At 42.7% G+C, this 23891-nt stretch overlaps 1 protein-coding gene across 1 annotated transcript in view; it reads left to right on the forward strand.

The window, feature by feature from the left end:
* Positions 1–23891, forward strand: part of Pgm5 (phosphoglucomutase 5) — a 193203-nt gene that overhangs the window by 43387 nt on the left and 125925 nt on the right. The window contains exons 4-6 of the mRNA XM_052188060.1: positions 2571–2696; positions 5053–5243; positions 5801–5955. Coding sequence (XP_052044020.1) covers positions 2571–2696; positions 5053–5243; positions 5801–5955 — 472 coding nt within the window. The remainder of the gene's footprint in view (positions 1–2570; positions 2697–5052; positions 5244–5800; positions 5956–23891) is intronic.

Consider the following 23891-nt stretch of genomic DNA (forward strand, 5'->3'; position numbering starts at 1 on the left):
AGAGTGGATGCAAAAAATGTGGTATATCTACACAATGGAGTACTATTCAGCCATTAGAAACAATGAATTCATGAAATTCTTAGGCAAATGGATGGAGCTAGAGAATATCATACTAAGTGAGGTAACCCAGACTCAAAAGGTGAATCATGGTATGCACTCACTAATAAGTGGATATTAACCTAGAAAACTGGAATACCCAAAACATAATCCACACATCAAATGAGGTACAAGAAGAAAGGAGGAGTGGCCCCTGGTTCTGGAAAGACTCAGTGAAACAGTATTCAGCAAAACCAGAACGGGGAAGTGGGAAGGGGTGGGTGGGAGGACAGGGGAAGAGAAGGGGGCTTGCGGGACTTTCGGGGAGTGGGGGGGGCTAGAAAAGGGGAAATCATTTGAAATGTAAATAAATTATATCGAATAATAAAAAAAAATAAAAAAAAAATGATTAGAAAGACCAGACCTCTAAAATGGGTGAGAGCGCTAAGTGTTACCACCAAGAAGTCATGTGCATTTTAGTTGTTTGAGGTATACTTAAGAGTTTATAGTTTCTGAGAGACTTGAGTCTTTGGGAAGTCCATTGCTATAACCACATTGTTCCTAAGAGGACTTTTTAAAAGTGTTGGTGATAGTCTGGAAGTAGATGACGGACTTCCTTGCTCCCCAAAATAATTAGGAGTTAATTTTTTGAGATGATTTATGTGCTGTATTCTTACTGTTTTAAGTGGCGAACAGTGCTTGACTTAACTGAAACAAATAGTCCTGAAGGTGTCAAGAGCATGTGTCAAGAGCATGAGACTGTTATATTTTCCTGCATGTTTTGTTTCCTTGAACTGTTCCTTGTGATTACCAAATATTCGTAGGCAAAGAGTTGAAGAACCAGAGTGAAATGTCCAAAAGTATCTTTTATTATAGAAGAAGAAATGTTTAAAGCATATGAGGTATAAAATCTAGCATTTTCTGATGGGTAGTTCATGGGATAGTAATTTTAAATTATTTTCTGAGTTAATATTCCCCTCATTTCAGAAGATGATTAAGTATAGTCTGTACGCCTTAAAAAGTAATTACATTTGAGTGGATATTCATATGTCAAGTTAAATGTAAGGAAAGTATTTTGAGACATGTACTTAACCAGATGAAGGGGTAATTTATATCACATATTAAGTATTGTACCTGGATGTACTGAAAGATTATCTGGATATAATGAAAAAATTATTGAAGGTTGATTGATAATACCTTTAATGTAGGCTTAAGTATTTCAGCTTCAAAGCAATATGATACTGAAAAGCAACACACACACACACACATGTGAGTGTTTGTATATATATATATACATATATGTATGATATATATCATATATATGTGATATGTGTGTGTGTATGTATGTTTAAAAACTTAACTATAGGAGTCTGGAAAAATGGTTTAGTATTTTGTGAGAGAGTACCAAGTCTGTATTCCAGCACCCAGGCAGCTCAAAACCAGTCACAACTCCAGTTTCAGGGGATCCAATGCCTTTGACATTTGCAGGTGGCTGCACTTATGTACACATACCCAAATATGTGTGTGCGTATATATACGCGCGCGCGCGCGCGCACACACACACACACACATGAGCACACACACAATTAAAGAGATAAATAGATGTAACAAATTTAAAAAATAGATGTTACAAATTTAAAAAAGCAATACTTATCCTTCTCAGCCTTTTGGCTAAGATGCAGTGTAAAAAAGCAATACTTTTTTTCTGGAGAAAGTTTTAGTGCCCCCCCCCCCCCCCCCCCCCCCCCCCCCCCCCCCCGCCAATTCAAATATTTACTTCTCCTTGGGAGAATACTTCCTGAGCATTAATTGTGTCTGATAGATGTTTGAAAATGGTGCCATATTCTGCGTGCTGGGTCTTCATGTGTTAAATAAAAAGGTGTGGTGTGATTCTCAGTGGCACACTGGAGAGCTCCTGGGTTTCCCGAGAGTCTGCAGATGTTTGGCATTCCCCTGGAAATTAGGTACTAGGCTGAATGTGAAAGAGGGCTCATGTAAAATCAGAATATGCCCCACATCACCCAGTTCTGTGCTTGGATCCAGTGTGCATAATAACATGTGGAAAATAAGACCACAGCTGGGTCGTTCCTTTATGTGTTTGTTTCACACCAGCTGAGTCATTTTTTGGCTAACCCCACAGGAAGGACTACTGCATATGTGAGTTGCTTGTTAGCATTGGTGCGTGTGCAGCTGGGAGAGAGAGAGAGGTATTTGCTGACAAGGTATGGGCAGGAGTGACCGTATGCTTGTATTGTAAATTCTTCTAGTGGTCTGTTTTTTCCCTTGCAAAAAGGATGTATAAAAATAATGATATTATTTGTACCTTTACTTATCTGAAAAGTTTGTCGCATTTTGGTTTTGCTATGATTTGAAGTTTAGTCTGGAAGTGGACATTGCCCTGCCTGTGTAGCATGCAGGTTATGCTGGGACTTTGATCAGAATTTCCCATCATTAGGGTGGTAATTCTTTTTATGTCTGTAAAGATCATTTCTGTGTATGTTCACCGACATCCCCTTCTGCTTTCCCATCATCAGTGGAGATTGTGGACCCAGTTGACATCTATCTCAACCTCCTCCGGACTATCTTTGACTTTAACGCCATCAAGAGTTTGCTGACAGGGCCCAGTCAGCTGAAGATCCGTGTTGATGCTATGCATGGAGGTGAGCCCATGGTTTTTTTTTTTTCCAAAATGGTTCTGAGAACCATTAAGGAGACGCCTCTGTTTTAAGATACATATTCAGATACACAGAATGTTCTAGAAAATTTTAGGACTCTAGTTACTTTCCGTTGATGTAACAAACGTGATTGTTTTCAACAAAACAAAAATTGAACCAATAAATTTGGAGCTTTACCACATTGAGTGTGTACTAGATCAAGGCTCCCTGTTTATTGACTTGAAAAATCATGCTACATTTTATAAACAGCAGAATAAAAGTTATCATGGAAAACATAGCTGCCCAGCTCCTTTCTGCAGTCAATGTCTTACTTGCCAGTCTCAACCTTTTTCAATCTGTCTACTGATTCATTTTAGTATTTATCTCCTTGTTATGAGATATCACAAATACACGGCTCTTTAACTTCTAAATTTTAAAGGTCTCCGGCTCTTACTGGACTTTTCTAGTCAACCTCTAACTTTCTAAGCAGCCTCTGGCAGCTGCTGATCTCTCTTCTGCTTTCCTTATTCTGCCTCTTCTAGAAAGTCATACAAATGGAAGAACAAACTCAGTACTCTCTTGCTTCACACTTCATTCGGCACAGTGTCATGTAAAGCGGGGTTTGCGGCACACATGCCCTTTCTCTTTCTTTGTTGAGTAGTAGTATTCCATTTTATTGATGAACCACATTTTGTGTATTTGCTGGTTGATAGAAATTAGCCTTCCTGTCCCTGTTGTTGGGCCATTACAATGAAAGGTGCTATGAAGAGTCACAAATAAGTCTTTATGAGAACGTCTGTTTCCATTTGTTTTGGGAAAGTTTCTAGCAGCAGGATTGTGGAGTCTGATGGTAAGTATCTCCTGAACTACACAAGAATGCAGCTGTTATCCAAAGTAGCAGTTCCAGCTACACACAGCAGCAGCAATGGTGAGGGCTTTGGTGTCTCTGATTCCCAGCAGCACTATCTAGTGCCAGTCTTTCCTGCTCTGTCACTCTCCCTGTGTGAAGAAGTTTTTCTCTGTTTATTTCAGACTCATGTTTAGTACATTCTGTAAAATTTTGATGACCCTTGGCCACCTGGCATGCTGAGTATCTGCTGGGACCTCGAGCACACTTGAGTCCGACCCTCCCTGGGCTTTGCAGGAGGGTCTGTTGTTGGGATATTTTGTTACTTCTTCTTGGGCTGATCCAACTCTCCAAGAAAAGCTCTTTCAAGTTCTTAGCCTGATCTGGCCCAGGAGAAAGACAATTCCTTCTTCTTGAATTTTTGTGTTTTCATCTCGTTGCCTGGGTCCCACTATATGTCCATCTTGAAATCAGTCACCTTGGCTGAGGGCCGGGGAACAGTTACCTCCCTAGCCACAGGGACAGTGGAATTTAGCTATATCATAGTCATACCGGCTGATTTGGAGAAAGATGTGGTTTTCCAAAAGAAACCCAATGCTTCTTCTAGAGAAGGGGACATGGGGACCAGGTCACAAGACAAGAGATGTTTATGGTATGACCTAATGTAGATTTCAGCTGGCGGGAGTGAATGGTAATCCTATCACAGGCTCTCATCCCCTGATTTCAATGGCTTCCAGTTGTAGGGTCCCCCTAGTAGGACCCCTCTCAAATTAATATTCTTCCTCCAAGTCCTACTCAAAACACTGCATTCTCTGGGACGTCTTACCTATGAGTATTGTTTTCTTAAGTCATTGAGTCCAATTAGACATTTCTCTTTTGGTCTCACCTTTCTAATTGTACTCTGGATTTACCTCACTAGTAGATAAGAGCCCAGGAATATAGGTGTCATGTATCCTACCCTCTTTAATCTGATCCTTTCCGTTCTTAACGTAGGGATTCAATGTTAGGTCTTCTGGTCTGCGGAACTTGTATTCTTGCTTAGCATTCATTGCTTTGCAAGAGGCGCCTTGTTTTATACAAAGCTTCTGGGATCTGGATGCTTATTTGGCAACATTACAACAGTTGTGCAAAGGGGATCGCTAGTGCCCTTTAGTGCTTTCGACATACTCAGCTGAAGTGCTTAATACATGAAACACAGCAGGCAATGAATCATTATTACATAGTTGATTTCTTTAAGTCAGTGGTTTATGAAATCATAAGGAAAAAATTTCACCTTTTTGGATGATTGACATCTTTTATCTGCTCAACAGAGCCTCTGGCACATGATAGATGATCAATAAATGGTAACTGATATGATTCTTATTTTATATTGTGCCTTAGAAAAATGGCTGTATAAATTTTTCTTCTTCTGGGCTATTAAGTGAATTGTTATCTTTTTATTAACTGAAGAAAAAAAAACTTAGGGAAGAGCATTCTTCAAGTATTTTTATATTCTTGTCTATCTTTTCTTTACAGTTATGGGACCGTACGTAAGAAAAGTTCTGTGTGATGAATTGGGAGCTCCTGCCAACTCCGCAATAAACTGTGTCCCATTGGAAGACTTCGGAGGGCAGCACCCTGATCCAAACCTGACATATGCAACCACCCTTCTGGAAGCCATGAAGGGGGGAGAATATGGATTTGGAGCTGCATTTGATGCTGATGGGGTAAGTGAGAAGGTTTCCAGTCTACCGACCCCTCTCATTATGCAATGGAAGAAATATCAGAAACCAGAGAATCCAGAGCTCATGTGCATAGAGCCCTGGGCTCGGCAGCGGCACTGCTATTCAGTGCTAGATAACACCATGAAACAGCTACAGCTTTTCTTAGTTGCAGATTGATGTATGCTATTTAGAAATTATTTCTTAAAATAAAAACAGCCAGGCAATAAATTTTCATTTATTGCTGGCTTCGTTGAAAGTACCACATTAAGAGACCGGCTATTTATCAATTACTAGCGCTCTCCAGTCTATGTTGGGGGAGGAAGGGATTGAGTCTGTGGTGGCCACAGAAGCATGAAGGAGCTGCACACGCAATTCAGCAGTGGGTCACAATCCAGCCGTGCCAAGATTCGAGGCCCCTGAGGTTTCTCACACTTCCTTTGGCCAATTCAAATTGTTTTAGGCTGTTTAAGTGGCAAGAAAGTGGCTTGTGTTAATGACGGAAACTGGGTACAAAGACCAGATGCTTCTTCGTGATAATCTTTACTCATTCCTCTCCACAGGACCGTTATATGATCCTTGGCCAAAATGGCTTCTTTGTGAGTCCCTCAGACTCCCTCGCCATCATCGCTGCCAACCTCTCTTGCATTCCGTATTTCCGTCAGATGGGGGTTCGTGGGTTTGGGAGGAGTATGCCAACCAGCATGGCTCTGGACAGGTAAGCAGGACCATTACTATCATGTAATAAGCACACGGTAAACCTCTGATGCCAAGGTCCATTTGTTGGTGATCGGAATTCTTTCCCTCTGCTCCACTGCTAGCCTGGAGATAGCTTGAGGACTTCTGGATGTGATGTGGTATAGCAGTTTGAGATTCAAGTGGTTCGAGTTGGGGTCTTTCTTATTTGATCTCTATGTCCTACTTTTTTTTTTGAATCTGTAATATGGGGATGCTAACAGTGTCATCCTTGCGTAGACTATGGCGAGGAATGGATGACATCATGCTTTCTGTCACCAGAGGTACTTGTCCATTCCTTTATTACAGATTTCTTTCTTCATGGCTTGTTTCATTTAATATGTTTTGTTCATCCATATGCATTTCGTGAAAACATAGAAAATATCTCATAAATGTATAGCCTTCCTGAATCTGAAAGCCTATAGAAATATATATATATATGTATACATGTATGTATATAATATATATGTATATATACATAAGTATATATGTGTGTGTGTGTGTAAAATGAAAAGAGCAGGGAGATTGAGGTCAGATTATATTATATATAGGACTCAGCTTTCATCTTTATCTGGAGAGTTAACACAGGGATGCTACACTGCTGCTTGGCTGTAAGAATGAAATGACAGAGAATACCCACAGGAGGTCCACTCTGGGCGTGCTTGGCAATGAGACCTGGATTTGATCAAACCCAGAGCCTAGGACACGCTAGGCAAGCTCTCTGTCACTGAGCTATGTTCCCGTTTCTGCATCTGATGTTTTCAAACAGTGTTTATTCTTATAAGAACAGAGCATGCGCACTGCAGAAAGTTAGAAAGCACAGACGAATGAGAACACAGGCTATCACACTGCTCTCAGAATTGCTTACTTTACCTATGGTGATAGGTAAATTTATCCTTGTACTGAGTCTTGTTCTGTGTATGTAATGTACAGATATAGTTAAATACTTAAAATAATATACACGATACCAATATATAATGCAAAAGACCAGCAAGTTCACACTGCTGTTTCTTATCAATTTACAATCTTCAATTTTCGGTTAATACATTTTTGTTTATTATGTGAAACCAATATGACAGTTAAATTCTCCCCTGAACATTCCCAAAATATTTTGGAGGTTTATTTCCCCTGAAGATCCCATCCAAGACCCCACGTTGGGTCTGGTTGTGTTCTGTGGTGTTCTTCTTTAGCACAATCCCTGTCCTTTGGCAGAGCTGTTTGGAGATCCGGTCGGTTGTCTGACAGAATTCCACTTTCTAGTTCGGGTGGCTATTTTCTTGTGGTGTTATTTTTCAATCATTCATAATGTCGAAGTCATATGCTGTGGCATGTATAAGCTTGAGAGCTTAACTTGATGAGTCTTGAGAGTGTAAACATGCATTTAACCACCATTCAGACAAAGGTGTGGCTTGTTCCCAGAATTCCCCAAACTCTTCTATCTCTTCCAATTCCTGCAGACAGCCATTGCCATAGTTTCTACCGCCATTGCGGCCCACGCGCTTTAAGCGAGACCTGGGTAGGATCTTCTGCCATGTTACCCTCCATAAATCCCTTTTTGACTTCCTTATCATCACATATATCAGAAGTGCGTCTCTCCTTGCTATGCAGTAAGTGAGAGATATGCACTATATTCATATGTGAGAATATCACCATTTGTTCTTACAGATTCTCATTGATAGACAGCTGGGCTCTCTGCATCTGGTAGCCATTTAAGGGTTTTGTTGTTTTTGACATTTTAATCATGCCTGGGTAAATATCTAAGAATAAATATTGATTTTTAGGATAGTTGTACATTCAATAAGCTGAAAACTGTTTTCTACCATATGTGTTTCTCAGAAATGTGGCGGTTGTAGTTGCTTCATATCCTTACTGATATTTGGGGCTTGGGACAGACTTTTAACTGTGACCATGCTATTGTGGGATAGATATAATTTTAGTGTAGTTTAAAATCTCACTACACAATAACAGGCAATCTTGAATGATTTCATAAGCTTACCAGCCACTTTCTTACCTTCTTTTATAACACAATAAAAGGGTATTTCAAAAAAAAAGGGTATATTCATTCAAAGGGTATTTGCATGTACTTAAAGTTGAGTTACTGTGTTTTGTGTAGGTATTTTTTTTTTGGATTAGCCTTTTCTCAAATATAGTATTGCTTGTATTTTCCCTGCCTGTAGCTTTCCCCCATACTCTGTGTGTGTGTGTGTGTGTGTGTGTGCATATGGTGAGGCCAGAGCTAAATCTCAGGTATCATTTCTCAGATGATGGCCACTCTTCAGTTTCGAGACAGGGTCTCCTGTTGGCCTGGAAATCATCAAGTGATCTAGTGATCTGTGTGTCTCTGCCACACCAGGGCTGGTTACTAATCTGCTACCATGCCCAGTTTTCTAGCACAGATTTTGGACACACACTTTACTGACTTGCACTATCTCCTCAACCTCTGCTTTTCATTTTCTGATTAGTGCCTTTCAATGGGCAGGGGTCCTAAATTCTTTTTAAATCCAGTTTGCTAATTTGTTCTTATGCCTCACTAATTATGTTGTTACTTCAAAGACTTTTGACTTCTTCGAGAAATATTTGCCTACTCTTGTGTGATATATTCCTGGGAGACATGAGCGAGCATCTACTCGCCCCAGTAAGGAACTCAAGGCAGACCAAAGTAAGGAACCACCAAAGTCCAACTTGGTGAACTGAGGTTTATTGGGCTTGCCTGTAGGAAATATGGTGAGGAGTTCTTTACAGGGGCAGAAGTGACTCGAAGACAGCTACATCATCCAAAACCCTCCCCAGCACGTGTGACAGCTCATGAAAGCTGGGAGCCAGGACTCCCTGCACAGCCTGCAGGTAGCTCACCAGGCTGGACAGTGTCCTTTCCAGCAGTTCAGGTGTTCTGAGCATCTTTGAATAGCTGGATGACCTGTTTCTTCCAGGTGACCTGGCTGGTCTGAGCTTTGTCTAAAAAGCTCAGCTTATCTGAGACTCTCTCAACAATCCTTAAAGCTTATATATGCAGTGGAGGGAGGGGGCCTAGTGTACCTGGCCAGTTTCAGGGACTTCCTGAAGCCATTGAGTTATTTATTTCCTGAGTCATAATGAGCGTCTCCCCAAGATGGATCGTTCTCAGAGGGTATTGCTGTCCAACACTGTTAAGGTCAGAAAGATATTTTCCTTGCATCTTTCTTCTGAAAAGTTTTAACATTTATTACTGTGGGCTAGTAACCCCATCCCTCTACTTGAGGCCCTGTCTATCTACTGGAGGTGGACTCTTCAAGTCCCCTTTCCCCAATGTTGGGCATTTTGGCTAAGGTCACTGCCACTGACTCCTTACTTTTTGGTTCATTTTTATGTGTGCTGTGAAGTGAACAGTTGAGGATTACCTTTTCCCATGCTCTGTTGCTCCAACTCTGTTAAGCAGAGGAAATTCCTGTTCCCTGAATAGTGTTGATTTTATTGTTAGAAATTGACTGGAGACATTCCGCTCTCATCCCGTTCCGTCCATTTTGCTGATCTTTGTAGACATACCACTCTGAAATCAAGCCAAGCCTCTGTCATTTCTATTCTTTGCCTCATTAGTGCATATGTGTTCAGTAGGCCTCTCCGTTACTAAGTATGTCTTAGAACAATGTGTCAGTTTCCACCAGAGCCCTTGGAGCCCTTTACTGAGATTGTGTAGAATCTATGGAGCCACTTGCCGAGGGTTACATTTTAATAATATGGGCTCTCATGGTCCCTGGATGTATTTCTAAGTAGCCTTTCTTCAGTGTCTTATATATAAACTTGAAGTTTTTAGTGCAGATGCCTCATGGTTCTTGTTACATGTTAATCCTGTTGTAAACAAAGTGGATTTTTTTTAAAGACAATTATTTTATTATTTTTAATTTTTATTTATGTGTATGTATGTGTCTATGTGAGTGAGTGCCATTCGGTTCAGGTGCCCAGGAAAAGAATCCTGGGCATTATATAGCTTTTTTGATGTCTCAGGATTCTACTTAAACCCAATTTTTTTATTTAGACATAATTTGCATGTATACCCCTTATCCTGGCAAGAGTTCTTTTGTTTTGTTTTGTTTTTGGAACTTGTAATAGTCATTCCTTTCTTTCTGTAAATGATGAGCCAGTCATCAGGAGAGTTAAGAGCCTTGTGCTGGGTCCCACAGTTAACTGGAAACTAACAGGATTCAACCCTGTATCTCCTGATACGCGTATGCAGGGATCCAGAGGGTACCAGCTGAAGCGGTTGAAAACATGCCTAGCTCTCCCGTGGGGTAGCCAACAGCTTACCAGGTCATGGCCAGGAGTGAGACAGTCCATTCTGACAAGAGAAACCATTTGTCCTCTTTTCTCGTGGAAATGTCCCAGGACCTCTTGATTTCACTTTATCCATTTTCCCAAGAAAACCTCTGTTCAGTCAGAAGCCAGAGAGAGGCCTTGCTTACAGATTCACAAAGGGCCTGTTCTGATACGTGAGTGACCGTTTAAAAGGATTATTCATGCTTGCTGGTTGGGATTCAGAATTCTGTGGGGCTCTGACGTGCTGATTTGTTTTGGGTATTTGATCTGCTGGGTAGCTCCTTTGGGGATTCTCTTGATGGACACTTGATAAGCCTCTTTCTTCCTGGTGAACAAATGCAGGTTGGTCTTCTTGTGGTTTTCCAAATCTCTCGTTGTTATTATTATTGTTGTTACTGTTATTATTAAGTAAATGAAACCATAGGTTTGCATCCACAAATGCCAGGGTAACAGTGAATGCTTGAGAGATAGACAATGACCCACTTAACCCTTGGTATTTCAGAATGGGCAGGGCACCTTTGAAACTGACAAGTTATCGAAACTTTCATTGTTCACAGATAAAACTGGTATTTCCCAGGGAAAGACTTTCATTGTTTTTAACTTCCATTCTCACAGTATCACTAAGACAAAGATTCCATTTACCCCTGCATAATAAACTCTCAGCTTTGAAAATGGCATTCTTTGGAGACCCTGTCATCTGAATGCGTCTGATTTGTGGTACAGATGAGCTGGGTTGTTGAAAACATTTTGAGTCAGATGATTTGAGAAGCAATGAACATTCAAAGTGTGTTTGTGGCCCGAAGTCCGTCTCCACCCACGTGGAGGTACTAAATAATCCCTGGTGTCATCATCAGTCAGTAATATTTATGAAGCTTCCATCTGTGCTTGGGGCTGTGCGAAGCAAGGCAAACTCGCAGGCTCCAGCCCTGCTCAGCAGGGAGAGTTCCACTCTAGCATCCCTGAGGACATCCAAAGGGTCCAGCTATGAGAATGTTTTGACTGCAAACAAGGCCACAAAGGGTCCATATGTATAAACAGGACAGCAACACACTAGTAACATTCAACTCCCCTCCTTCCTTTCTGGCTTTTGGTACCAACTGCATGTCCAGTATTTATTCACTAGAAAATATTTTCTAAGTACATTCTATGCCCTAGATGTGGTTCCCTGCTATGGTTCTCTGTCTAACAAGAGAGAAAATAACATGTAAAGAAAAAAACATAAAAGCACAAATTGGAATATAAACTATGGGCATAGGAACTTGGTGCCATCAACTTGGTGAGGAGGGCTCAGAAAGTGTAGTTACGGAAAGACTCTGAGGAGGTCACAGGTAGGTCATGGGCCACCAGAAACATGCAGCTGGGCCTGGCTGTGAGGCTGGGATAAGGGGCCCCATATAACACATGTGAAAGCACTTATCCCGAGCCTGTGGTTGGCTGTGGTTGGCTGCCAATCCTCAGTCTACAATACGGACTGTAGCTTATCTTGATCATGCTCAGCTGGTTCCTGGAATTCAGACAGTGTTAATCCTGCAAGTATGCGCGTTTCTACTGATGTATGGTGACCTTGGACCTCGTCACATCCACAGCTCTGTGCTGTTTCATCTCCTGAATCAGTCATGATGTACACAGCAACGAGTTAGGACTGATCACTCGGCTTCCATAGATTGCTTTTGCAACAAAATGATGGAAGCATAAATATGGCCACGTCTCCTAGTAAGACAGCAGAGAGAAAAAGTGGGAGAGCCTTTATCATAGACTGTCATGAAATGCTTCACATCTATTAGAATGAAGGCAAGAAGGAACCTGTGCTCTGAAAAGAGATTTTACAGATGGCTTAGTGGTTCACAGCTACTCTTGCAAAGGACCCGAGTTTGCTTCCTAGCAACCACATTGGTCAGTTCACAACTGCCTATAAGTCCAGCTCCAGGAAAGCTGACACCTTCTTCTGCCTTCTGCCCAAGTGCACACATCTACACAAAGATATACATGAAATCCATCATCAAAAAAATTCCAAAAATGGGGAGCAGTTGTGAGTGTGTGTGTGTGTGTGTCTTACTAAAGAGAACTTGTGGAGGCACGAATGAAGTTAAGGAAACACCCTCAAGGTCAGAAAAGAATGGGGAGGCCAGTGTGACAGTAATCAGTGATGTGAATCCCTAGGACAGGAGGACAGGAGGACAGGAGGACAGAGGGCAGGGACCAAGGGAGCCCAGCGCAGGGCATTCTGGAGCTGTGAAGACGGCTGTTGCATGAGGACTGAGGGAGAGAGAAGGAATGAACTCTGTCCTGTCACCCTCCACTCTCCTGATGATGCCTCCCACTGACTTAACCCAGAGGGAGCCCGGGAGCGCCCTTTGGGAAGGAAAGCAGGACATTTAGTGACATGGGGATCAAGGAATGGAAGGGGGCAACCAAAGAATCACCAGGGCAACCAGCACACCAGCCGGCCTTTCTGGCCCTCTCCACTTGCTTGCTATACATCCACTCTCTCTCCTTTGGGGGCCTCAACTTAGACAGGTTTGACATATCCATCATTTTGTAACTGGCCATTATTATTATTGTTATTATTATTATTATTATTGGTTTCTTACATGAACAAGGTTTTTGGTGCTGGTGACCAAACCCAGGGCTTTGCACATGGTAGGAAAAGTGTTATGTAGCCAGGCTCTGCTTCAGACAGGAGGGCTTCTTTCTTATTACAACATTCAACATTTGTGTTTTCTCTGACTAACTGCTCCAACACAGACCACAGAAGGGTGCTCGAGTATGCCACTGTGTTTTTGACTCAGCCTCCACTTTCCTGTCTTGCATTTACTGCTCCGGTCCTCCTCATGTTCTTTCTTCCTTGGGTTATTACAATAATTGCTTGTTTTCATCTCTAATTCTGGATTGCCCCAAGGACATTGTTCTAAAGCACAAAATCATACCTCTCTTCTTCAGAAAAACTTTCTGGTGCTCTCCGTTCTGGTGCTTGGGTATCGAGATCTCACCAGTCCCTGTCATGTCTTCTGCCTTCCAGATGCATGCGGCTTAGGGTTCCCCTGGTCTGTGATCTCTTCAGTGCATGTCACGGTGCGTCTCTGAGGGAAGTGTGTTGTCCTTACCTGCTTCACTCCAGTGCACCGTTTTCCTTTTAAGCTTGGAGTCCAGCATTACCTCTGAGTCTTTGGTGTCAAGGAGTCCCCACCTTAAAGCAGAGTATGAGGTTCGCTCTTCTCTGATCCTTTGCCACTGTAATAACTGGAACTAAAATCACTGTCCCTATCCTCAAAAATTGGCACCCTACTTGTTTTTAGTGTATACTTAGTAAATAAATGAGTGGCGTTACTTCACTTTGGGCATTTACCATTTTGGAAAAATGGCTTGCAGAACACCACAGATTGGTGCCTATAATTCTGAAAGATTACTGTGCACTGCCAACAGACCTCCACTGACTTTTGTACCAAGATAAATTTTGTGATACTACTACTCAGATACAGGGGAAATAGACGCACATACTAAGAAGAAAACAAAGGATGCCAAAGAACCCAGTCTTATTTGGGTGTTATAAACAGTGCGTAACTTGTGGTTTTCACGAACGTGTATGTGTCCTTTGAGAGTTGAATTTTTAGAAATGACAGGTGAGTACCGAAGCCCGTGTCATATGTGACTTAATGCGGAAGGAAATGATAGTCACATTTTGGCTAATAATTAAAATCTGTTCCAACCTAGGTCTCTGCTGCATGCCTTGGTAGACAGGAGGAGCAGCAAGCTCACTATTGGGATATCTAGAGCTGTGGTTCTTAACCTTCCTAAGTCCGAGACCCTTTAATACAGCTCTTCACATTGCGGTGACACCTCAACCATAAGATTCTATTTGTGGCTATTTCATAATTGTAATTTTTCTACTGTTATGATTGTTACATAAATATCCATGCTTTCTGATGGTCTTAGGTGACCCCTGTGAACAGGTCATTAGACCCTCCCCCAAGGGGTCACGGCCTCAAGTTGAGAACCACTGGTTTAGCAGATGCCTCACAGTCCTTCCTGTGTAGCTTTTGTGTTCATGTCCCGGGAAGGATGATGAGAACGCGTGTGCCTGGTATCCAGTCTTTCGAAGTGTAGGTATCAGGTGGGACAGCGGCGTGGAGGAGGGTGTTTGTGTGTGGCTGGGGTGAGAGGAATAATGGACGCTTCTGAACAGAAGGTGCCTGGGCTTCTGAGACATTGGCTACATCATCTTCTTTCATGTTTTCAGAGTCATTATATTCTGCTCTGTGAGTTTGTCAGAAAAACAGCATTGGTTGGATGACCATGAAGTGGCCTGAGCTCCAAATGATGTCATTTTCCTTTCCCTCCCAAGGGAATGGAAAGATAAATGACTTTGAAGTCCCTTCTCTCAGTCTGCTCTACCTATAAGACTTCTTCATCATTCCTGATACTGCCCTGGATGGGCATTGAGACTGATGAAGGTGTCCAGGACCCCATTCTCAGTCCTTTTACAGGTGCAACTTCCTTGGCCTTTGGGAAATCATATTGACCACTGAAAGATTTCACCATGCTGGGTGAATCCTCTTAGCATTGTCATGATTTTGACCAGGGTTAAAGATTAAAGCAGGGCTTCAGAGATTCCAATAAATCAGTGGTATATTATTATTTGTAACTTCGTTTTGATTGTGGAGAATGTGTTTGCTTAAATAATCTCCTTCATTTCTCATGACTTAAAATATGTGTCTATCGCAGAAAGCAATCCAAGAGTTAGAGAAATGATTCAGTGAGTTAGAAAGCAACCCTATTGGTTACTGAAAAGGGCAATGAGGTAACTGGACAGATAGCAATGCTTGTGTCTTGATGATGGTGGTAGTTACACAACTATGTAGCCTTGCTAAGATCCATGGAGCTGTACAATTAAAATTAAGGAAAGGGAGATGATGAATCTAATTTTTATAAGTTATATTTTAATAAAAGTAACAAAATAATCAAACCTGTTTCTGTAAATGAGAAGAATGCATTTCTTTTAAGTCTTCCTCTATAGCCAGCATCAGGAATGATGTTACCACAGAGGACTGCACATGCATACCTTCCTGAAAATGTTGGTTGAAGTCAGGAGACAGGAGGGGAGCATCCCTGGACTTTTTCTTCTTCATGCTGAGTCAGAACATAAATGTGCCATCGGCAACCTCGTCTTCTTTGAGAAAGGCCTACCTTTTCCATTTAGAGTTGGAAATTTTTTACAATTTGAAAAAACACTAGTCAGATTTATTAATCACAGAAAATATACAGGGAAGCCAGCCAGCGGGGTAACCCTTATCCGTGTGCTTGGCATGTAGCATGGCTTTTACATGAAAGAACGTGGTAAAGCATCCTGGGACCACTGTGTGTTTCCAGAATGTGAGAATGTTGGTTTTTATATGTGCTTCTATTCTGAAATGCTTTTGTACAACTCCCATTAACAACAACAACAACAAAATTAAATGACTTTTAAGTTTTAACCTCCCAGGGTTATGGTAAGCTGGGACAGCTGTCACAAGGCTCAAATGCTTGCTGAATATCATCGGTTTTACTTGAGGGAGGAAGGAAATGTGAGGAGACTCGGGGGAGGGGACTGAGAAGCTCCCCGGATCGCTGCCTGTTCAACTGAGAGGAGAATCTGACTGCATTTTTATCTCCCATGAGCTCTGGGATAAGAATACCGTTTTCCATATGCATCCACAGAAATCTTGGAGCTGACTATACTGTGGGCACTGTATTTTATTGAAAAGATATGATGCTAAGAGGTTACATAACTTGTCCAAGGTCACATGACAATAAAGATACCATCAAGGCTGTAACCATTAGATTGCCTGCCTCAAGTCTTGTTGTTTCGCTACTACTCCCGCTGTTTGAAGCAAACAAAAGTCCTGGCTGTACAGGAATGGGTGTCCCTTGTGTGGTTGGCCTGGGGATCCGTGGGGCAGGAGGGACATATTGCCTAAATGGTGATAACACCATTTACATCAGACACAAAGAAATAATTTTATCTAAAAAAGGTCTTCTAATTTTGATCCTTTGTAAATTTGTTTGTTTGTTTGTTTGTTTGTTTGTTTGTTTTGAGCATGTCCCTCTCCTTAGTTAAGCTTGGGAGGAAACACTTCCTGGCTTTAACATGGGACTTCCAGGAAAATGTTGTCAGGGGTTCAGGGTAAAGTTGGACCGTCCACCCTTGCCCTAGGACCTGCTTGAAGCTGTAAGATCAGCCTCAGCAGCTGCACCAAGGGTGTTGATCTGGTTTCAGCAGCTTTGCCAGGCTGTCTTCTGTGCAAGTAGGGTAAGCAGATAAGATTCCTTCTCTCTGAGAGTTTTAAATCCAAGTCAGACAACGCCGGTGACTCAAAACATAAGTGGTATTGATTAAGTGTGATGAGTTTCTTCAGTAGGGAATGGGCTAGCCATTGCTTTTCAGATACCCATGCCTAAAAGGAAGAAGAAGAAAAAAGGACTCTTGGCTGTCTGTCTGCATACTCTGCACAGATGGCAGTAGAAGAGTGGCTTGATTATCTCCAGCTCAGCTCAGATCTGGTTTCTACCTGGATTTTCAGCCACTCCTGGACTCCCTGGTTGCATCGGTGGTTTATACCCCAGCATTAAGGACAACTCTTTGGTGAATTCAGGCCTGTATTTGAGACGGCAAGATCTCTATCCAGGACTCCGATTGTATCTTTCAGGGCCTTTGTACAGAACAGGAGAGAAACTAGATGAAGCGGGAGCTAAAGAGTTAAGCAGTGTTTGGCCCACACAAAGCATAGGCCAGCCTCAGGTGAACCTTGATCCAGGGCTCATCTAACCTGGTTATTCTCCTCTCTGCTTTCCCTCGGAAGGTGTCGCTTGCACGCCCAGTCTCCTCCCTCTGGCTCTCTAGAGCAGCGGATGGAGCAAATGTCTACAGGGTTTCCAGACCTCACAGCACTCTGCTTATGAGGCTGAGAGAGGAAGACACTAAACACATTTCCTTGAGACTTGAACCTGCTTAGAGATTTCAACAGGGTCACGGCCAGTAGACAGCTTTAAGCCTCTCCCAGTCCTTAAGCAGAGCTCGCATGAGGGCCGTTCCTTCTTAGATCTAATCATGGTAATGGATACATTTGTTCTTTTTGCCCACAGAAAGCAGTAGTTGTAGCAACTTTGTAACCCATGATACTGGGAAGTGCTATGAAGTCCATGAGTGTGTAGGGGTACAGTTTCAGAAGGGAGTTCAGGGTCCCTTTCTTTTTTATCTCTATTCCCCCACCCCAAATCCTCCACTACCCACTGATGATGAACAAAACATTAAACTTGCAATGGTAGCCCTTGCCCATGACTCTGTTGTCAGCGCTGTTTTGAAAAACGAGGCTTCTCTGTGTGGTGACCCATGACCTCCACTTAACACAAGGTCACACAGGTCTCTGTCCTTTCTTATCCACGTGCCCTTGACCCCTTTCTTCATCCCTCCCTCCCTCCTTCTTTTCCTCTCTCTCCTTCCCTTCTCTCTCCTTTATTTTCCATTCTTCTGTTATATTCTTCTTTCCTTACCTACCTCCATTCTTGACCCACTCCTCACCATTTTCAGCATTTCCTGCATTTGGTCCAGCGTTTGACTTCTGGTGCTGATCTTCCTCGTCACCTTCTGTCTTCATCAAGCAAACTCCACCAAAACAAAATTAATGAATATTTTTGCAATGTATTTGGTCAGATTCTGAGAGGGCTAGCCATCTGAATCTTAAGGACAGACTGGGGGTGTGTTTTGAAATTATGATGCCACTGCATCCCGAAGATGCTTTATGCATGCATAGGGGACAGTGGGGGAGATCATCATTCGAGAGGGTGAACGGTTGGAACCACCAGGGTATTGATGCTCCTACACAAGCTGAGACACAGTGCTCTTTGAGCTATCCTGACATCTGTGTGCAGACCACCTGGCCTTGAACTCTGGTCCTGGCTTTGTGACCTTGGGCTGGGCTACCTATCTGACTCTTGGTTCCCTTTCCTAAATAAGAGTGGTGAGAGCACTCTTCTTTGTGAGTTGTAAGTGGATGGGGCACTGCTTAGAGCAGTGGTATCCACAGCTTGGGGAAGGAGAGCCGTTACTATGAGATGATGTTTTACAGATATCATCTGAGCCATGGTGGGTTAGTCTCATATTGCATCGGTTACTTTTCTCATTGCTATGAGTAAGTAATTGGCACAAAGCAATTGAAGAGAGGAAAGGTTTATTCCAGCTTATGGTTTGAAGGGATCATTCCATCACTGCTGGGAAGTCATGGTTCCAGAAGCAGGGGGTGGGAGGTCACAATATATTTGCAATCAGTCAGCCGAGTAGGAACGGTCAGCACAACCTGAGAATAGAGCCTCACCCCTCACCCCAGTGACCCACTTCCTTTGGGAAGGCTCCATCAGCTCCATCAGCTGGAGACCAAGTGTTCAAACACATGAACCTGTGGGAAACATTTCACATCGAAAACACAATGCACATTAGGACTTAGCTTTTAAAGGCCAGTGGCTTGAGTCGGCCTCTGTATCTTGCATGTAGAGGCTGTGAGGCTTCTTGCTGCGGGCTCTGCACACATCACAGCCAGCCAGGCTTTAGGAAGACTGCTGTGTGACTATCACATACCCACAGATTTTCTGATTATCTGGTGAGTAATGCCTGCTAATTTTCTTTAGCTCTTCTTTGTACGGTCATTTGAGCTCGTGATGCAGGATTAGGTCTATTTCCCTTTGGCCCATCTTTTAATTAATATCTTTAAAAGTTGCAATAAGTGAGAACTCTTTGGACCTTTGTTCCCTCTTGAGGCACTTTCGTGGAAACATGTTGGATGCTATAAGCCTGTCTCTTTCGAAAATTCGCTTGGTGGGAGGATTTTTGTTGTTGTTTTGTTTTTCTTTTAAAACACATCTGTGTCTGTCTATACGCCGGCCAAAATCCATTAAATTTCCTAAACATTTATCTCTCCCATTAATTGTGATGATAGGACTTTGACTGTATCATGCAGACATCCCACTAAAACATATGTGAATAGTGTCCTTATTGTAAGCTTTTGCCCATTTCCTAATCTGGTTAGTAGTTCAGCCAAAAGCTACAAAAGTAAAATATGAGAAACACTATAATGAATTGTTTTGTGATAAACTTGTTCATGGAGAGATTTGTGAGAATGGATTTCTTTGTTACTCTGTAATTTCCTAACAGCAGCTGACCTTAATTTATTGCTATATGTTTATTTTCTGATTTCATATTAACTTTGGCCCTTTCTCTGCTAAGTCACTAGTCAAGTCTTCTGATGCATCACAGATAGATTCTGGAGATGGAAGTATTAAATATTTAACCTCTCAAAAGGAATTCCTTTAATGTTATCACATCCGGCAGAGCCAAGAGTCCTAGAAACTTAATCAAGTTACGTGATCAAGTTAGATGCGGTTTTAGAGATTTCTAGAATAAACTGTTATCTATGACATTATGGGGGGCCACAGGTTGGGTTGTAGCTCTGATTGGACATGACTAAGTTGAGGTCACTGCATTTATTATTATAACAAAAATACCCAAGGCACCTAACATTGTAAAGAGGAAAGGTTTGTTTAAGTCAGAGCTTTGGAGGTTCCAGGGCATGGCATGGCATGGCTTCAATTCTGGTGAAGATCCTCTCAGCTACAGTCACATCATGGTAGAGGCACATGCATGAAAGTGCTCACTATTGGCAAACAGGATGCTAGAGAGACAGAGATACTGGGGGGGGGGGGAGTACGTATGCCTTTATAGGTATATCCTCAACAGCTCAAATGCCGCCTATTAGGACCACATTCCTATGGTTCCACAACCTTGGAGCCCAAGGTTTTCACTCCATGGGCCCTCAAGGGACACAGTTCATCAATTAAACTACATTCAAAGTTTGCCAATAGAGGTACCTACTACTGCCATCTCCTCCTCTTCTTCCTCTTCTTCTTCCTCCTCTTCTTCTTTCTCCTCCCCTTCTCCCTCTTCTTCCTCTTCTCTATTTTCCTCTTCTTCCTCTTCTTCCTCCCCTTCTTTTCTTCCTTTTCTCCTTTTTTCTCTCCTCCTCTCCCTTCCTCTTCCTTCTCTTCTTCCTCCTGCCTCCTTCTCTTCCATTCTCAGGGCTCAAGACAGTAGGACACAGAAACACATTCTCACAAATCTCTCTGTGGACAAGTTTATCACAAAACAATTCATGATGTTATTTCTCCTATTTTATTTATGTAGCTTTTGGCTGAACTGCTAACCAGATTAGCAAGTGGACAAAACATATCCAGGCTTAGGAAGAGAAGAGGATAAAGAATCGCCAAGGATGCACAGTTTTCAAGATGTCTCACAGAAATGGATACTGATGTATATGATCAAGGCTCAGTGTTGAGAACTTTGGGGGCTGAGGAGTGTAGTCATCATACTAAGTGTTCACACACAGAGCCAAAAACTGAGTGTTCTTGTGAGGAAAGCAGGGGAGGCTAGTCAGAGGGAGAAAGGGGCAATCTCTGCCTCACTTTTCCACAATGTCTTCAACACTCGCTATAGAAAAGTGGTGCTCGGAGGAGATAGAAAATATCTAAGTCTTGCTTAGAAATTTTCCTTAAAGAATCTCCGAGGATGACATAAACTGTGATGTTGGCAGGACTAATAAAGATAATGATGGGAAGAAGGCAGAGGGAAGGAGGAATATCTTCCAGAGAAAAGAGTTCAGGCTGTTAGGATGCAGTGCCTCAGAGTCCAATGGATAAAGGTATAATTTCCTTCTCTCAAAAAATAACTAAGTTGCCGCATGTGGAAAAGGCACACTGAAAGCAAACCGGCTTGGCCAGTGAGCGTCGCAGCCACAGGAAGCTAAGGGCTTTTAGTTCTAAGCACCTAGACTGTCATCCAGTGACAGCAGTGAAGGAAGCTGTGTTACATCTATTAAAACATCCAGAAGGGGCAGCCCCAGAGGGACAGCTGATGCTCTGCTGATACAATGTCCTAGTGGCACCCTGCTCTGCCATGCTCAGGTATGGTCTTTCTCCAGGTGAGTTATTCCTAAAACAAAACACCCAGGGCATCTAATGTTATAAAGACAAGAGGTTTTTTTGTTTTTTTTGTTTTTGTTTTTGTTTTTTTTGTTTGTTTGTTTTGTTTTTTTGTTTTTTGGATTTGGTTTTTTTGAGACAGGGTTTCTCTGTATAGCCCTGGCTGTCCTGGAACTCAATCTGTAGACCAGGCTGGCCTCGAACTCAGAAATCCACCTGCCTCTGCCTCCCAGAGTGCTGGGATTACAGGCGTGTGCCACCACCACCCAGCTGACAAAAGGTTTGTTTAACTCATAGTTCTGGAGATTCAAAGGCACAGCAGAGGCCTCAGCAGTGCTGGTTATTACCTTGTCATAGGACCTGGTTTTACGTCACACCCAATTCCAACTGATACATTTCCAGTGAACCTAAGACTCAGGAACAATCACAGAAGACAGGGCAGAAAGACTGTAAGGACCAGGGTGATTTCTGTGTCCTCTGTATATGACAGGGAAGTCGCACCCATGAAATCACAGCAACATGAATGCCTGAATAAGATCAGCATAATGACAATACCAGTGGACATGCCAATATGGACAGCAGAAATCCTATATTGTCCCATCCCTAGATATCACTGTACAGGAGGTCCCACTGAGAGGGGGGAAGGATCAGTCTCCTTCAAGAACAAGTTACCACATTGATGTTTAACCCTTAATTGTCAGTTCTGAACACATGTACACACAAACAAAGCTGAACGACTCAGAAGGTTTTATATATATGTATATGTATATATATGTATATATGTATATATTATGGGCACACATGTACACACAGGCATATGTATGTACATGTAAAAGGAGTTAACAAAGAACTCCTGAACTTGGGAGTGGGGCTTGGGGAGGAGAGGGAATGGCAGGCTCGAGGTAGATGCTGTGCTCATGTGTGAGACGTTAAAAATATATTAAACAAGCAAGAAGAATAGAAACAGGAATTAAATTTACATTTTTGAAATTCTCAGAAGGTTAATAAAAATATTATGTAAGAAAAAAGAATCCAGAAAAGAGAGAAGCGTTTCTAAAACCCTCCTGTGAGGAGCTTGCCTTGTGCTCTTCTGGGAAGTGGCATCTTGCTAATTTCTGATTCTGTCAAGAATAAAACTAATTTCAATCACTTGCTCACCATTAAAGAACATTCTAGAATTATGGGCATCCCCCTCCAAATGCCATGCCCTTTGATGTCTCTTGCTTATTGTGGCAAATTCACTTCCTCATCAACAGACACTTATTGAATGCTCTCCTCTGCATGGCCTAGTTTGCTTTCTGTTGCTGTGGCAAATACCACGAAAGGGTCGATCTTATAACTTCCAGGCCACAGTCTATCACTGAAGGAAGTTAGCGCAGGAAGTCAAGACAGGAATTCCATTCCTACTGGAAGTAGGAATGAAGGGAGAGGCAATGGAGGAATATTGCTTGCAGGCTTGCTTTCCTCCACTCATTCAACTATATTCTTACACAGTCTAGTCCCACCTGCCAAGGTATGGCACTATCTACAGTGGGTTGACCCTCACATCAATTATGAATCAAGAGAAGACACTGCAAAGGTCCCAGCCGGCCACCATATTGCATGTTGGTGGGGAGACACCATGGAGATGAGCCACTACGTAGTGAAGAAATGGTAGAGAAAGAGGAACAGAGTGAAGAGAGGCAGAATTGGAGACCACAGGGTGGTGAGGAACAGCCTGATGTGATTCACCTGCACTGCCACCTGAGGCTATGGTGATATCCTGGCCTGTGCTGCTGGCAAGGGCCATGTCCGAGTCTGTGGCCCTGCAGCAGTGGGGGAATCTGTGCCGATGTCCATGGCCCATGTTATCACCAAAGGCCATGTGGATGCTCCTGGTCTGGTCTGCCACCCAGGGCTACATGTTGATGTCTGAGGGCCTGACAGAGCTGGCCCTGCCCCTCAAGGGCTATAGCATTTGGGAGAGCTGTCTTCACTCCTCATTGGTTACAGCATTAAGGAGAACTGGTCTTCATCTCACCTGGACAGCACAGTAGAGCTGACCCTGAGAGCAAGGGTTGGTAGTAGTGGTGGTGGTGGTGGTGGTGGTGGTAGGGGTGACCAGGAGAGCTGGTCAGGGTAGTGCTGGAGAGGTGGCCCTGGTTGTGTGAGCATAGGAGAGCTGGTCCAGCTCTTTGCTGGCTGCAACAGGCAAGAGAGATGGCCTTGACCCTCGACCAGGCAAAGATGGTCAAAAGCAGGAGAGATGGCCCTGTGGTGCAGGTTCAGGAGATTTGGCAAGGTGAATGACTCAGTTACCACCTGGGCCTAGATCCAGGGCCTTGAGTTGTCCCACCAGGTATTAGTGGCAATAAGTAGGAAATAAGGCATTCCTTCTATACAGGCCATTCCTTAATGGAGAAAAGTTGGGTGAAGGTGACCAGGACTTGGTGTAACAGTCTTTTCTTCTTTTATATTATGAGCACCATTCATGGGAACCCTGGAATAAACACCTTAAACATGGACCATGCCTTCTTTGCTTTTCATTTTGATTTGAGTGGAGCACTCTGCAGCAGTGGTCCATGTCACCACAGATAGGATGAGCTAGGTCAGGAAGACAGAATTCATTATGGAGCAAACCATTTGGAG

This window comes from Apodemus sylvaticus, chromosome 1, assembly GCF_947179515.1.
Source record: "Apodemus sylvaticus chromosome 1, mApoSyl1.1, whole genome shotgun sequence".
Classification (NCBI taxonomy): domain Eukaryota; kingdom Metazoa; phylum Chordata; class Mammalia; order Rodentia; family Muridae; genus Apodemus; species Apodemus sylvaticus.